A 16,841-nucleotide genomic window follows, 5' to 3' on the forward strand; every position below is an offset into this window, starting at 1 on the left:
AGAGATTTGCAGAAAGGGGTTGTATCATGGGTGCCCCAGGTCAAATCCTGTTTACAGTATTGAAACATTTTGCCCGTGTTTCCCTGATCCCGAGGACACAGGGAGGGACCGCTCCTGGTCTTTCCCTCTGCTCCTTGCAGCCTCTTCTCCACGCTGGTTAAAGACCATCAGGCAGGCCAGGGCCCCCCGGTCCCCACGGTTTCCCTCCTGTATCCCGTCACTGCGCTGGGCACAGGGTCAGAATTCTGCTGGTCTCTCCAATCAGACTGGGAGCTACTCTGACAGAAGACGCATGACCTCTTCTCTTAAAACAACAGCAAGAATAAGAACATTAGGAACGGAAGCAGCAAGAGCACACGGGACTTGCTGGGTACCAGGCATGGCTCTGTGTGTTACATCCTTCGGCTCACGTAATGTTCACCCTCTTCTCATCTCCGTAGCCAACGAGGGAACCGAAGCCCAGGGGCGTGAAGTAACCGCCCCAGGTCACCTGACAGCTGGTGGGGAAGCCAGGCTTTCGTCACCGAGTCCAGCCCAGTCCTACGCAGGGGAGGTGCTTAATAAAAGTCTGCACCTGCCTATGGATGGGTGAATGGATGTAGGAATAAGTAAAGATTTGAGACACTTTCAGTCCTAAACAGCTAACTTACTTGTGAACTCTGAAGGGACAGAGTGCACACACGAGTTAGAACAGCCTGCCTCTTCTTAGAGAAAACTGGGGGCAACTCAAAGTGACGAGTGTCCTGACGTGTCTGTGGGAGCACCACGAAGCACCTGGTGTGGAGTTCGGGGCTGACTCCCAGGTCGGACCCTGCAAGGTGCCCCAGAGGCTTGGGGGTGATTCAGGGGAGGGCAGAGGAAGCCGCGAGACCAGAAGGCACTCCCGATGCCCTAAACGGTCTCTGGATTTGGGCAGATTTAAGAAGGACGCTCCTGCTTTCTCCTTTGCACCGGACTTTCACTCATCACTGCCCTTGCTCTGCGGTTACTGGTCCAGCCAGGGTACAGAGGGCAGCCGTTCATCCACACCCCTCCCTCCCCCTCCTGCTTCTCCTCCTCAACCCCAGCTCGCTCCATCCGAGGGCAAAATCAGACCCATCATCATCTCTCAACGGACAATACTGGTCATTCACAATTTCTCCTTCCTCTTCATCGGGCGATGGAGGAGAGGCACGGTGGGTGGGTGGGGGGGTGGCGTGACCTGGATGGAGGACACCACGAAGGTGTCCTGGGACACTGCCCGGCGAGGCAGCAGGGCCCACAGGGATGGGCCTGGCTTTGGAGCCTGCTGTCCGGTCTGGAGCTGCCAGCCACATGTGGCCACTGAGGGCCAGAAAAGTGGCCAGGCCACATTGGGATGTAAGGTAACTATACTCCCGAGTTTGAAGATTCACTGAGACAAAAAAGAATTGTAAAATACTTCACTGATAGTTGTTATATGCTGACATGATATTTGGAGTATATTAAGTTAAAGAAAATATATGAAGATTAATTTCTTCCTGTCTCTTTACTTTTTTATGTGGCTACTAGAAAATTTAAACGTCCACCTGCGGCTCTCCTTCCATTTCTGCTGCTCGGTGCCGACCTAGAGGGACACAGAGCTGCCCTAAAGCCTAGCTCCTCCTTTCACTACCCACGTGGCCTTGGGCCAACCACGCAGGCCACTCTGAGAGTCCATCACGGGGAAAATGAAGATGATATTCAGAGGGTCAGGGCGTGGAGAAGGGCTGAACGCATGAGTGCAGCCAGCACATGGAGGACACAATCTCAAGGCTGCTATGCCATGTGGACAGATGGTCAGGGGCAATAGATGGGCATGGAAGGTTCTGGACAAGCCCCACATCCTAAGGGGCAGTGGGGGTGTTGGCTTATGGATCTGGGGCCTGAAAGGTTAAGGGGTCTGTGAGGGAGGTGTTAACAGGAGAGAAGCAAATGCCGAAATCTCATGATGGGGAGAGGCCAGGGCAATGGCAGTGCCCACTGAGGGTGAGGGTCAGACTCTGGTGGCGATCACCAGGCAGGGCTGGGGACACTCCTCTCTCTGGCCTCTCAAACCTCCCAGTCACTTCTCGGCTGCATCCACGGACACTGTGGACTGACTCGTGTTCCCCAAAGAGCCACGTGTCGAAGTCCTAGCCCTCCAGGAATTCAGAATATGGCTGCATTTGAAGGTGGGGTCTTCACAGAGGTGATTAAGGTAAAATGAGGTCACTAGGATGGGCCCTAATCCTATAGGACTGGTATCCTTATAAGAGGAGATCAGGACACAGACACACACAGAGGGATGACCACTTGAAGACACAGGGAGAAGACGGCCGTCTACACACCAAGGAGCGAGGCCTCAGGAGGACCCAGCCCTGCCTGCCGACACCTGGACCTCAGGTTCCAGCCTCTAGGACTGAGAATACACGAATACACGTCTCTCGTTCAGCCCCCGGGTCTGTGGTGCTTTGTCACAGCAGCCCTGGCAACTACACAGCCACGGCGCAGATGCCTGGAGCACGGCGGGCGCTAATAGCAGCTGGGGTGTCCAACAGAGAATCACCAGAAAACCCCAACAAGCAAACCCATAGGTCAGAGACTGCCAACAGTCAGAGCAACGCTGAACGAGACAGAAGCCCAGCAGAGCCTCAGTAAAGGGTGTGGGCACCGTCCTAAGTCCCAGTCGGTTCTCCTGAGGAAGAAGGGCTCCAGCTCCACTCCTGCGCAGACCTGGAAATGAACCCTCCCCTCCAGGAGCCAGAGGGGCCAAGCGTGTCACCCACCTGCGCGGGGTCCCCGGGCTCCCAGGGCTGCCCGGGCACAGCCTGCCCAAGGGCGGGGGCTCTATTTGAGAACCATGTGTCCCGGGGACGTGGCAGCTGGGACGCGCCCTTCCCCGGTTCTGCCAAAGGACCACTGTGAAAATGCACTGCCTGACAAGGAGCTGGTAAGTTAGTGAGCGGGGCTTTCTGGAAACAAATCCACCAGGACGCTCAGAAAAGCAGGGAATCGGGGGCCAGCAGGGACTTCTTTGTGTCCGAGGATGAGAACTTCCCTGAATGCCACTGGTCCCCCTTGTGAATGGGCCTCCCTGACCTCCACCATCCACACCCTGCTCTCTGGCGGGGCCCCGAGGACGCGCTCGCAGCTGCATCGCTGCCTGGACGTGAGTCTGTCCACGTTAACACGCAAGGCTGGAACAGGGACAGAGAAATGCCAGAGCTGTCCCTTCCACCACAGGCTCCTTGCTACATCGTGACACGTCTTCTTCGGGAGGAGAGGGAAGCCAGTGAGAGAACTGGGGGGCATCACGGGGAGGAGCCTGGGAGCAGGAGGCTGTGTGCTCCTGGCCGCCGCGGCTCCTTCCCCGGCCGGGCCGAGCGGGGCGGGGGAGAGGGCGGCAGAGCAGGGGGTCACGACACAGGACCACTGCCTCCTCACGTCCTCCGCAGGCCTGCGGGTCCCAGGAAGGCAGCGGGCGAGGGCGTGAGGACACGGGGCTGATGGGGGACGCGAGGGGGGAGCAGAGGAGGGGTCTGGGCCCCTGTGCAGTACGGGGCGGGCCGCAAAGAGGCCAGAGCTGGGGAGATGAGTGGGGTGACCGCTCCCTGCAGCCCCCCGCCTGTTAGCAGGTCAACAATCAGCCCCCGGACACAGGCAAAAGCTTTCTGTCCATTCCCTCGTAAGTGAAAAACAAGCTTCCCAGAATGACTACAGAAACATGCAGGCTGATAAACAGCAGGGCACGAGCTCATGTGATTTTTTCTATCCTGGTTTAAGCTGATACGCCACGCTAACACCACAAAGCAGGGGTTCCCCAACCCCCCGGGCCGCAGACCGGTACCGGTTCGTGCAGCCTGTTAGGAAACGGCCGCACAGCAGGAGGCGAGCGGGGGAGAGCGAGCGAAGCTTCATCTGCGTCTCCCCGTTGCTCTCCATCACTCGCATCACCGCCTGACCCCGCCCATTCCCACCCCACCTGCCACCTCCGTGGAAAAACCGTCTTCCACGAAACCGGTCCCTGGGGCCAAAAATGTTGGGGACCGCTGCCCCAGAACACTCCCTCCACAAGGCCTCAGATATTTTCTGTCAAGTGACAAACAATTAAAAGAAGAGAGCTGTTACTTGCAACAACTCCCTACAGGACCCTACAGGAACCAGTGGCCTTAAACGCCCAATTTCAAAAACAATCATCAGAATGTTAAAAATTAGCTTTCAGAAGACAGAAGCGTCACTATGGCTGTGCCACTGCTCAGGAATCTGACGCTGGTAAAAGTAAACCAGTGAGACTATGTCTTGGTGCTTTACAATGTCCAACAACAGGAAAGACACTGCAAGCCGCAGAGAGGCTTTCAGAAGCAGACTTGCAAATCAGTCACTTAAATCAGCAGCGCCTTAAAATACCGCGTGCTCACAGGATGGGGCTCTCTGAGAAGAGCTGATCTCCACTTTCACTCTCAGCTGAGACTCTGTCCTCCTGGTGCAGATGCCACCAGGCCCACGGTCTGTATCGTAACTGAACACGTTCACAGCTCAGAGTTACTAGTGCCTTCACAGGGAGATTACCAGTAACACAGTTCACGCGCGAGGTATAGAAAACACCGCGTGATTCCCCATTCAACATTCACCAGGCCACTTTACATACTTAGAAAATTGGTCCTCCTTTCAACAAGGAGAGGAGAATTCCAAATCAATAATAACGTTATAAAAAGGTAAACCCCTTCTAGTTGACCTTGGGCCTGACATCATTAGGAAAGAAACTTCATAACATTGTTTTAGATAAAACAATGTTTTCTCTCAAGCGTTTAAAACACTTTATAAGATATGAACAAAAACAGTATGTAATCACTGATTTACGTGAATGGCTTGAAAGCAAATTATGGAAAATTACCCACCTGGCTGATATGGAAATTGAGTCCAAGTACAGATCAGAGAAGGACCCATGGCTGCAAAGTTCATTATTATTAAATAAAACCCGTAGCACAGAACCTCAGCAAAGAGGTCTTGGGGCTCAAATGTAATGTAATTCAACCTGGTGGACATTTATGAAGCACTTCTGTGTGCGTGTGGGCTGGTGGAGGTCCATCCTCAGCATTGTGACATTCTGATGAACTGTCATTTGTCTTGAGTTAAAGAACCAAAGAACTGGAATAATTAACCTTTCCCCCCTACAAATTAGGGTGGATTCACAGTTCTGCGCACAACATCAGGCCTATTTCCTCATAATCTGAAATGATTCTTCGGTGGGCAGAGAATGAGGCCAGCAGGTGCCCTGGTGACAGGGTCATCGGTTTGAGCGGCTCAGGGGGAAACAGGCTGAGAACCACTTTCCCAGTCACTCTGGGGGAGTCAAAGGTGATGCAGAGAATCATCATCGAACAGGGGAAGCTGATGTCTGTGGAATACGGTGGAAAGGGGCGAATGCGAGGCTAGAAATACATAGAAGATTCATTCTAAGTCACTGGAGGGATTTGGATGATTTTTTTTTTAAATTTTTTGCTTTATTTATTTATTTTTTTAATTTTATTTATTTATTTATTTATTTATTTATTTATTTACGTATTTATGGCTGTGTTGGGTCTTCGTTTCTGTGCGAGGGCTTCCTCTAGTTGCGGCAAGTGAGGGCCACTCTTCATCGCGGTGCGCGGGCCCCTCACTATCACGGCCTCTCTTGTTGCGGAGCACAGGCTCCAGACGCGCAGGCTCAGTAGTTGTGGCTCACGGGCCTAGTCGCTCCGCGGCATGTGGGATCTTCCCAGACCAGGGCTCGAACCCGTATCCCCTGCATTGGCAGGCAGATTCTCAACCACTGCGCCACCAGGGAAGCCCTCGGACGATTTTTATTTGCATTTTTCCTGTTTGCTCTCCGGTATCTTCCAAACTCCCTGTGATGAGGGTGGGGGAAGGGATGTCGGGCCGGATGGCACCGGAAAGGCCAGTCACAGTGAGATCGTAGTGGGCCTGGAGTCCTGGCCGAGGAATTCGGGTCTTGGCCTGTGTGCTGAGGACTAGCGTTCTAAGCCTTAGAAGTTTCTAAGGTAGGAGGGTAACAAGCCAATGGTTTTAGCGGAAACCTCTGGCAGCCAGAGGGTACCTGAGGCGGGTTTGTGCGTTTGCAGGATTTTTGAGCCAGCTCACTTCTTACCTTATTTCCCTTCTCGGCACCTAAGTCTCGCTTCCCTGCGTGGTTCCCCATCCTGAGCCGTGGAGGTCTTCAGATGCTGAAAGACAAAGAGAGGCCGTTAGCCTTGAAACTGGTCCTTTCAGAGTTTTCTACGCTATTTTTCAATCAGCACAATCCCGTTCCACGTGCTATACCCATTTCTGAGAAAAGAAAACGAAAGCCCCCAAACTCAAGAGGCCCCCAAAGTCTCAAGAGTGAGTGTCACTGTCCTCTGAGTCCTGGCAAAAAGCTAGAAAGCGGGACGGCTGCCCAAACCCGGATTCTGTCCAGTGACAAACACGGTTCAGTGTGTTTCCTCATCCATAAAGAAGATGAGCTCATCTCCAGAGATCTCACAGACTGTGCACAAGTCCAGATGGACAGACGGAGGTACACCTCATGTTCAGTAACGAGAGGAACAGAGATGCAGAAAAGTGCCGATGCTCCTAAACATAAAAATAAGCTTGATGCTTCAGGAATCGTGTGAGCACAGAAACAGCAAGACCCGACCAAGGGCTGCTTATCGGACAAGCATCCCAAGAATCTGCAGAATTTGTAAGGAAGATAAAGTTGGATTAAAAAAAAGCACATGTTCCTCATTTGTATTTTGTAACCCAAACTTTAGCAGCAAATTTATTTCTTTTTCCTCCAGAAAGGCACAAAACTGAAGAATTTAGCCAAACTCATTCCACACAGATTCCCTCATCCCACACACACCCCTGGACCTGCATGAACCACGAGGACCCTTGCACCACCACCGTACACTTGTCAGCTGGCTGCAGGTGACCTGTCTTTAAGGGCCGTTGCAAAATTCAATCATCCACGATGTATCCTTTTCAAAGAACATGTGAGTAGTACCTCCCTGCTGAACAGGGAGTGGCTCTCCTTGAAAGGTAACGAAATGAATTGTCTTCTAAAAATGGGAAGGATTTCTAAAATATTACACATGCCTGACGAAAGGCAAGTTTTGTTTCCCCAAAGGGACTCTTTTGCAAAAAAGGAATTGCCCAGTATCTGAATTTTCCCAAAGTCTCCCATATCACTGGGTGACTCCTCGGTGACTACAAAGGATACCCATGCCCTTCCCCAGGCAAATTGGTGAGAAAGGGAGTGATGGCGTCTTATAGCATCACCTCCTAGTGTGTGGGGTACAGTGAGTTGTTACCTGGTGGAGACCAAGCACCTGAGGAGTGGAAACCCTTTCCCGCCTTCGTATTTTGTAAATGGAGACTGGAGCAGAGCCCCACGCAGAGGGAGATGTTAAAAACTGCTGTACTTCAAATGACTTGGATCAAAGTGGGGATTATGTGCTCTGGTGAATCAAAGACATGGTTCTAGTGGTGATAAAAACACTGCTGACTTAGAAGAATCACATGAATACACCATGTATCATGACATGAAGGTGAAAAAACCAATATTTTAAAACGTATGCTTTTACATGGTGACTATAGTTAACGATACTGTTTGCATACAGGCAGACCTTGTTTTATTGTGCTTTGCTTTATTGCTCTTTGTGGATATTGCATATTTTATAAATTGAAGGTTTGTGGAAACCCTGCATTGTCAGGTGATGGTTAGGATTTTTTAGCAATGAAGCATTTTAAATTAAAAAATAAAATCTATGCTTAAAAAAAAAATAACATGTATGCTTTTAAAAATGCAAGTCGACCTTTGCAGATAATTTCAGTATTCAATGCGATTCTATCAACCACCTTCACAATTTACTTATATGGGACCACCCCCAAAAAAACCTCTGTGGGGTAACCTCACTGGGAAAATGGAGGTTTTGGGGCACATATGGTAGTTTACTTGATAAGAATGGGCACAAAAAGGGAAAGAGGGGACTCGTTTTTGTCCTCTTGGGGCCTGACCTGCAGTTAGAGAACGTGACTGCGCGTTCTCTGTGCAGGACGACGGTCTGAACTCCGGGAGTAGAGGGGGTCATTCAGAACTGCGATCTCTCTGTGATCCCATGCGGGGTTCTGAGTAAGTACTGATAACTTGCACTGCGTATGTAATACTCAGAGTAACAATGCATCAAACATCCCTGTTTAAGAAATAAGAATTGGTGTATTTGAGTGGGGAAAGATAAATTAGGAGGTTGGGATTAGCATATACACAGTGCTATATCTAAAACAGACAACCAACAAGGACGTACTGTATAGCACAGGGAACTCTACTCAATATTTTGGGATCACCTCTAAGGGAAAAGAATCTGGAAAAAAATATATGTACATATGAAACTGAATCACTGTGCTGTACATCTGAAACTAACACAACATTGTAAATCAACCATACTCCAATAAAAAAATATATATAAATAAAATAAAAGTTACCTCCAAAAAAAAAAAAAAAAGAATTGGTGTATTTGAAACTAAACACAGACAAAAATAGATAACTTCTTCTCAAGTTGACAGCTTGGACTCTTGGGGTTTTCCAGCCCCGACATAGAGAAGCGCACGCTACCGTCTCTGTTCTCACCTGGACAGCATCTCAAGCCCAGCATCCCTCACCTCCTCCCGTTTCCATCTTTCCCTCACCCTCCTCAGTCACCTCCCCTCCAGGTATTAGGCAAATCCCAACACAATGGTCCCTCCTTCCAGAAAACAAATCTCTAAGGATTTAACCTAAATCAAAATAGTGTGGGACGTGTGAATATTCGGGGGGTTGCTTGTGGACAAAAGGAGAGCTGATTTTGGAGCAAGGGCTTTGAGGCACAGCTGATCTAATCACAAGATGCTTGCACTGCTCCTTGGAGAGGGGACGCGTCTTCCAAGCCAGTGTGCTCTGATCAGAACTTTATCACGCCTCAAAGCGCAACTTTAGGGTATACTTGGGAAGACTGTTCATGAACTATTTTAATCACTATTAAAAAAAAACTCAAGACTACTGGACACAGAATAGATTGAAATAACAAAAGTCCGGGTCAGACTTTTGAGTGTGTACAGACTTTTTTTCCCTCCTGTCTCAGATTAACAGAAGGAGAATTTATTTTATATGTGTCATTTCGAGTAGGCAGATTCTAGCCTTAAATGCACGATTTGCGCACCCGCAGGAAAAGAAAGACAAGAAATACAAAGTGACAATTCTCAGCTTAGGGCCCCTCATTAGAGGGATCATCAGTACTTGAGGTGTATGGCATAGTCCTGTGGTGAAAATGATGGGCAGTGGACTTGTTTTGGGGTAACTCTGCCCCACTCCGCCGTGGAGAGACGGGAGGGTTGGGTTACAGAAGGCTGCCCTGGCAGCTGACCTCCATAATAAGCTGAAAAGAACCATCTGCAGACAGAAGAGCTGGACGTTTGGAGGTCATCTTTATTTCATTTCATTTTTCGCAATTAATCAAATAGAGAGAGCAAGAGGAAAATTCATGTGGAATGCTCCTGGAACTCAGGCTGACTCTGAAGCATCTCCAGGTTATTAAGAAGCTTTTGGTGAAATAATAAGACAGGAGATTGGTGGGAGGGGAAGTGGAGGGCCAGGGCTGGGAGCCTTTAGGATAGACTTTAGGTTATATTGGGCCTGCCCCATACTCCTTAGGTTGAAATTCAATCCCAGATGTGATTTCGAAACAGCCACTGGGATTACTGAAAATTTCCATAATGTTTTCAGGACCATCCATACTTTGTGTTATTGGCGGGGGGTGGGGCGGGAGGGCAGTAAAAATTAAGCACGTGAGTGCAAGTTAGTAACCCAGATTCACTGGAACGCAATCCAGTCTCAACAGCTGCTTGGATCTGTTTTCAACAATGTGCCCCTAATGCAGCTAAGACCACTCGTATCACTTTGGTGGACACTGTGAAGGAGTCACAGATAAAACCCACGTTGGGTGGAAAGGTGTGTGAATGGGGACGCTGAAATGCCGGGGGCATGGAGGTAAAAACACCTTGCTCTGAGCATTTTAACCACCTGCTTTCTACTGGAAGTCCTGACTTCTGGAGTGAACACGGCAGATGAGACCTTGGTCCCAATCCAGGCTCCTGCGGGGTGACCTGGGGCAAGTCACTCCACTTCTCTGACCCTCAGTTTCCTGTCGAGCGGAAGCAATAAAATCTCCTTCACTGTGCTGCAGTGAGAATGAAGTAGGGGCTGGTCAGGGCTGGGGTCAGGGTTGGGGGGGGTCAGGGTTGGGGTCAAGGTTGGGGTCAGGGTTGGGGGTCAGGGTTAGGGTCAGGGTTGGGGTCAAGGTCGGGGTCAGGGTTGGGGTCAAGGTTGGGGTCAGGGTGAGCTCTAGGGCTGACGGCTCCTGCCTTTCTCGTCCCTTGCCCTGGGTCCCCAGGGTGGGTGGTGATCAGCTGAGAAAACATCTTCTAGCCATCTAGCTATCTATGATTGCACGCCTATTGCAGAGACCTTTATGTGGGTTCCCCCATGTGTGGACATCCACTCTTAAACTCCCAGGTCAAGAGAGGAGAAAGGGGTGAGAACACCGGTGCCCGAGAAGCCCAGAGGTGACGTCCTACACGCACCCATAAGCAACGCTCCTGCTCTATCAGAGACGGCCCACACAGGAAGCAGCGTGACTTCTCCTGTTTCCAGACTAGAGTGGGTGGGGTGGGCGGCGAGAAGGGAAAAGTGAGGCGGAGACTCGAGACCCGGAGGGGGCTGCAGACACTAACAGGCCAAGCTGGCTATTCCTCCAGTACCTTCGGGTGCATTTCCACAGGCAACGCGATTATCGTGAAATCTGTCTCAGTAGGTTTACTGTGGGAGAGAGAAGGCCTCAGTTCAAGTCTCCCTAGATAGCTGCTCAATAGCTGTGGCCCCCAGAGCATCCTACCGCCTCCCCAAACCCTCGGAAACGGGAGGGGATCACCGTGGGCAGTGCTGACCTCTGGGCTGGGAGGAGCGTCAGGGCGGTAACCCGCGTGGTCACACACTTGGTCACACGCGTGACGCGGCGGGGTTCATCATGGTGTCTGCACTCACTGTACGTTTGGGCTCGTTAGGAACCAACCTGTGTGGTTGTATTTATGCCCATGTTATAGGAAACGGTCACAGGTATACTATTCTCACAGACTTACAGTTCTTTAGGCTTTGGTTTCAGAAGATTCTGTAGATTGTACAAGAGTTTTGTTTTGTTTTTTTTCCTGCTCAGCGTCCATGTTCCTAAAAGCAACCCTAAAATTAATGTTTTTATGGAGATACAGGGTTAGTTTTACAGTGATTTGCTTTATCCCTTGAGTTATGGCATTATAGGAATAACCCTGTATGCTTTATTCCCATTTTACAGTTGAGAAAGTAAAGTTTAGAAGACTCATCTAGCTATGAATATAACACCGTCTCTAGGAATATATCATAGGTAAAAATAGGGATCAGCTGGACGTTGTTTACATTATGAATATGTCTTACGTGGAAAAAAGTGTTCCGGTAGGTCTAAGATGTCACCCATTTCTAGATTATTAATCAACATGATAAAGAGAAGGCTTTGCTCTAACAAGCAGCCTTGAGAAAATAGCTGAATTACAATAACTTATTCTTCATAAACACCGGTACGCGGATACACAAGTTTAATAAGGAAAATGACAGCGACTTTCTTAATTTCCTGCCTAATGTCTTGCCATAACAGCGGGTGAAAAGTGTATGCAAGGAATTATTTGGGTTTTAATTCCATGCCTGCCAATTACTATTTACTGAAGAGCTTAGAAATTTAGTTCTCTGAGCTTCTGACTGCTCATCTGTAAAATCAGATGATGATACCTGCAGTGCATTCATTCATATTGAGGCATTCAATAAGGTAACAGACTCGAAATCCCCTGGCCCCTGACAACCCATCGACAACATAAGGGCCTTCTCTTCCCTTCCTTAGAGAATGGCTTGTATGTTACGTAAGGCACCAACTGCAGAATGAGACGAATAAGGGGTTAATTATGATCCCCAAGGGCTAATCATCTACAGATATCTTAACTGTCAAAGTTCAACTTTCTTGTAATAAAAATGTTCAATTAATATATTGCTTCATGATCAGTAGAGAGCCAGAGGGCAATCTGTCTTTCTCATCTGTCTCGGGTGCAATTTTTCACGTACAGCAGCTTAGAGTAATTTTTTTCTCTGTCCTGTTTGCACTTGTGTACGTGTGAATATTGACAGTACAAACACCAGCGGGGTGGCATCTGTGGGGAGGGGCTGAGAAGGATCCAGGGGCTGAGGTCACCCTGGGTCACAGAGGCGGGTCAGGTGAGAAACCGCAGGAGCACTGAGCCCAAGGTTAGTGTTTTAACATCTACGCACTTAATCCACATACAGTCATCCCAGCCAGGAGGTGGATTAATGTGTACTTTTGGCAGCAGAATTAAAATTCTGCTACTACCAGGGTGGTAACTTTTGCTTCTCTGCTTTCGCAAATCACTAAAGCAATGTTTTCAAAATTCCATGTACTTTGCCATTAACCCTCGTAGCTTTTTACCAGGCTTTAAAGGTAAATGAACTTTACTGTTACACTTTGTACTTAACCCCTTAGCTGGACCCAAATGGCTCTCAGCCTCTAGTTACTGGTGAATTACATGCTGAAGGGGCTTCGTGCGTCCTTGGGGATGAAATATACCAACTGCCAGCATCCGCTGAGGAGACACCAGGCACTTAGGAGCATGGTTTATGTTTGGAGGTGGCCTAACCATACCTTCTAGAAGAATGAACGGTAAGACAGAGACGCTTGTGGATTTGCACCAGTCAGAAAGGGCCGCTTTAACCTCTGAGCTGAGGGGAACCTGGAGAATTTGACTGATCGAGGGAATGAGACAGGGTGTCCCCGGAATGGAATAACTGAACAAGGTAATGAAACAGGAGACGGTGAACATTCCAAAGGGGCACCCTCATTTCCTCCCTGGGAGCCACTAAATGCGAGACAGAATGAACCTGCTGCTGAGCTGCTGAAAGGCACTACCTCCCCAACCCCCAGACCAGCCAGGGAACCCACAGCTGGCAGCTGATCGCTTCCTCCGGGCCGCCCTTCCGTGCCGGGCATGGTTTGTCACGGGGTGTGGGCCCTGCCCATCCTCCCCGCAGAGACCAGACTGATGCCACCAGCCCTAAAAGGTGGGCGGGGGTAGCACAGAGCTGGAAGGACGGACAGTGTGACTCTGCTTCTTTGACCTTTAAACAAAACCCAGAGAGCAAATGTGAAAGAGCAGGGAACTCGCATATAAAATAAAACAAGGACCTGAGAGAGAAGTATGAGACTAAATGAAAGACTTTCATCCCTTCAGCATCCGCCAGGGCCCAAGCGTTTACGCCTGGTTTCTGTAAACAATCATTTTTATTTCTCAGGTCAAAAACATTCTTGTAACACTCTGTGTTCAGAACGTAGTAAACAGCTACCAACATCACCGAAACCACCACCCCCCAAATAAACACACACACACACACACACTCGTGTGCACAAGACAAAAAGAAAGACCATTCTACGACTGGAACAGGGGGTGGGAAGCTTAAGAAGTCACACCGAGGTTCAGGAACGCCTGTGACAGCTGACCTCGGAGACGCTCAGGCTCTCCCCACACTCCCGCCCGCCCTCTGGCTTACAGCACACAGACCCCCCCACGTCACACGTCCCAGTTCACCGGTCGGTCGATATGGCAAACTCGACATTGAACCTGAAGAAAGAGTCTGCTTTCCCATCCCACCCAATGCACCTCACAGACCTTATCACAACTCTCTGAAAGCAAACCATCCCTTCCCCATGTGAGGACACAGTGCAGAGATGCTGGCTGCGATCCAGGAACTGGGTTCCCACCAGACACTGAATCTGCCGGCACCTGACCTCGGACTCGCACCTCCAGGACGGTGAGAAATGAATGTCTGCCTTTTACAAGCCCCCAGTCTGTGGTTTTCTGCTACAGCAGCCTGAGTCTGGACTAAGACAGCTCATAATGTGCTGAGAAGGACGGGGTAAAAGTTCACTTCAGAAGCCTATGTCTATCCTAGAAAAAGCTTCTCCAAGACAGTGAGGTGGGATCTGGCCCCCCAACAGTCCTCAGGACCCCACACTGCGCTGGTGTCCTGACGGCGTTTACGAACAGACCCAAACACCCAATCTGGACTCACGCGGAAAGCGTCAGAAGAAATCAGCCTCTAGATTTGGAGGGGACGGGAATTTTTGCTTTGGGTTATCACATAATATTCATAAGCTAGCTATCACCATCCTTTGTTTTCCCCAGGCTTATCAGATTTACAGTGCAGAAGAGCACTGACTTAAAGTTATCAAAAATCATTTAGAAAGAAAATTACAGAACTGCAGACGGATGGAGTTGGTTGGAGTCTGACTGTGGTCCCTTGAGCCTGGTCCTTGGGGCATCAGCTGGCTTTGTAGATAAAGCCATTACCAAAATGGGCAGCAAATGAATGACGTTCTGGAGTTCCGGCTCTTGGTGTTGCTATAACATCACCCCTCTCAATTACAACAAAGCGTTTTCTTGAAGGCAAAAAGAAGCAGATCAAACAGTAGTTCATTAATGCTTAAGTCAGATTAACTTTTAGAATTTCTCGTTAATACAGTCACACAAGTCTACAATTAGGTAGCATGTTTAGCTTTTCATAGCTCTTGAAAGGAGAGAGGAAGTTCTCCGTGTAAAAACAGAATGAGCCGGGGAGCTGGGATGCTGGCTAACCGCGGCCCGCCAGGCCTGCAGTCACACGGAGACAGCCTTCCTGACGCTCGGACGCAGGGCACCCCCTTCCCTCGCCAGGTGGGCCACCTGGAAAGAGCCCAGTCCTGGTGGCCTAATTCAGTCATGGGCATGAAGGCCGGGTCCCACTGGCCACACCCTGCACACGCCGCCCACCGGGGGGCCCAGCAGGTGGGGGTTTCGGAGAGAAAGTCCCAGAGCTCGGGTCCCAGAGGTGCCCAGGGCATGCCCCTTCTTGTCGTCTCTCTCCCGCTTGCTCTGAGGTTTTGGCCAATGTTAATTCCAGGAGGGGTTGTGAAAATGACTGGTTAATATTTTATTAACCGCCTGCAATGGGGGTCACGTGTGCCCACAACCAGGACGCTGCCGCTGGTAGCAGAGGAAACGTGAGCATCGTGGGCCTTGCTCAAGGCCAGAGCCAGTGATCAAAGGGCAGAAGGCGTGCTGAGCTCTGTGTATTTTAATCCACCTCCAGAGCTGCTCACACGTTCCCTGGCGTCAGGCATGCCGGCTCCTGGGAGCTGCGCATGGGGAAGGAACACGTTGACTCAGACTACAGGTTTGCATGTGGCCTGCGGCCAAAAGAGCTACAGCCTGAGTCTTGACTAAAATGATCCCGAGCTTCCTGAAAACACAGAGGACATCTGACTCCTGGAATGGTTGACCTCAACTCTCCAACTTCAAATCACCACGGGAAAGGGGCCATCTCCCATCTGGCACCATTTTCCCAGGTGACCTCCTTCCAGAACCTTCCGGGTGCTGATCAGGGAAAAGAACGCATGCGTGGTCATCACCCCCATCACGGTGCCCCGAGGCACGGGGCTCAGAGCTGATCTAACGGGTGCTGCATCGTCACATGGGCGTGTGACATTGTAGAAGATGCAGGATGGGAGCAGGTGACAATTACAGTTAAAGCAAAGGGAGGGAGACACGTCCCAAGAGAGCACCACTCGATGGAAAGGGCGCGACTGGAGGCCTCAGAGGGCGGCCAGTGTGACGGTCCTTCCTCCGCGCCAGGCGGGACGTGACCTTTTCAGAAGTCCAGCCTCCTAGCCCGCTGCCCCCAGGCTGAGGTGGGTGCTGTTAGGATGCTCCTCGTTTTACAGTCAGTGAAACTCGGGAGGTTCAGAAAGACCGGGTAACACAAGTTCACAGTCACTGGTTCAAGGTCGGCCATGAGCTGACCTGGTGACTTGGGCAGGGCACTTAACTTCTCCAGAAAAAGGACTCTGGATGCATTCAGTCTTGGATTTATTAAAGGAACAGAGCTGCATGGAAAGGATAGAGGGGCAGCAGCTTCTTTATATCACACCTTTTTGTTTGTTTTTTAAAAATTATTTATTTATTTATTTTTGGCTGTGTTGTGTCTTCGTTTCTGTGCGAGGGCTTTCTCTAGTTGCGGCGAGCGGGGGCCACTCTTCATCGCGGTGCGCAGGCCTCTCACTATCGCGGCCTCTCTTGTTGCGGAGCACAGACTCCAGACGCGCAGGCTCAGTAGTTGTGGCTCACGGGCCCAGCCGCTCCGCGGCATGTGGGATCTTCCCAGACCAGGGCTCGAACCCGTGTCCCCTGCATTGGCAGGCGGATTCTCAACCACTGCGCCACCAGGGAAGCCCTATATCACACGATTTAATGTGCTTTCTGACGATTCGAAAGACACTAGTGACAACTTGGACGGAGTCTTTGAGCCTCATTCCCTCTGACGTGGAAACCACCGCAGAGCAACAGTAAACAATGGTGCCTTATAGGAGTACATCATAACAGTAAATCTCTTTTAAATAGGTAAATAACAAACATCTACAGAGCACAGCATGTGTGATGAACATGGGGCTGCCAACAAGCTTGCAGTCTGACCCTGAACTTTTCACCTGCTTTCTGCACACTTTTTAGTTTCTAAGTGGTACCTTTAAGGCCTAAAAAAGATCAGTATCCTTTCAGAAGGCAATGCTTTATTGCCACAAGGTGGAGGCCTTATGATTTTATTTCTCCATCAAAATCAAGATTATCCAGAATGCCTTTTACAGGAAATAAATGAAAAATGAAAACATCTGGCAGAGAATGTTCACAATATT

The 16,841-nt window shown here is 49.9% G+C and overlaps 1 protein-coding gene across 4 annotated transcripts in view; it reads right to left on the reverse strand.

Moving 5' to 3' along the window:
• Positions 1–16,841, reverse strand: part of MBP (myelin basic protein) — a 115,840-nt gene that overhangs the window by 82,061 nt on the left and 16,938 nt on the right. For 3 of the 4 annotated variants that reach the window (XM_059895187.1, XM_059895185.1, XM_059895188.1), the window contains exon 1: positions 6,128–6,204. Coding sequence is in view for 1 of the 4 variants with exons in the window: in XM_059895186.1 (XP_059751169.1) it covers positions 6,128–6,178 (51 nt within the window). In the remaining 3 variants the exon portion in view is untranslated. Of the gene's footprint in view, positions 1–6,127; positions 6,205–16,841 lie in introns of those variants that run through there. The other variant, XM_059895186.1, reaches the window with a different exon arrangement.

This window comes from Balaenoptera ricei, chromosome 14 (assembly GCF_028023285.1).
Source record: "Balaenoptera ricei isolate mBalRic1 chromosome 14, mBalRic1.hap2, whole genome shotgun sequence".
NCBI lineage: Eukaryota > Metazoa > Chordata > Mammalia > Artiodactyla > Balaenopteridae > Balaenoptera > Balaenoptera ricei.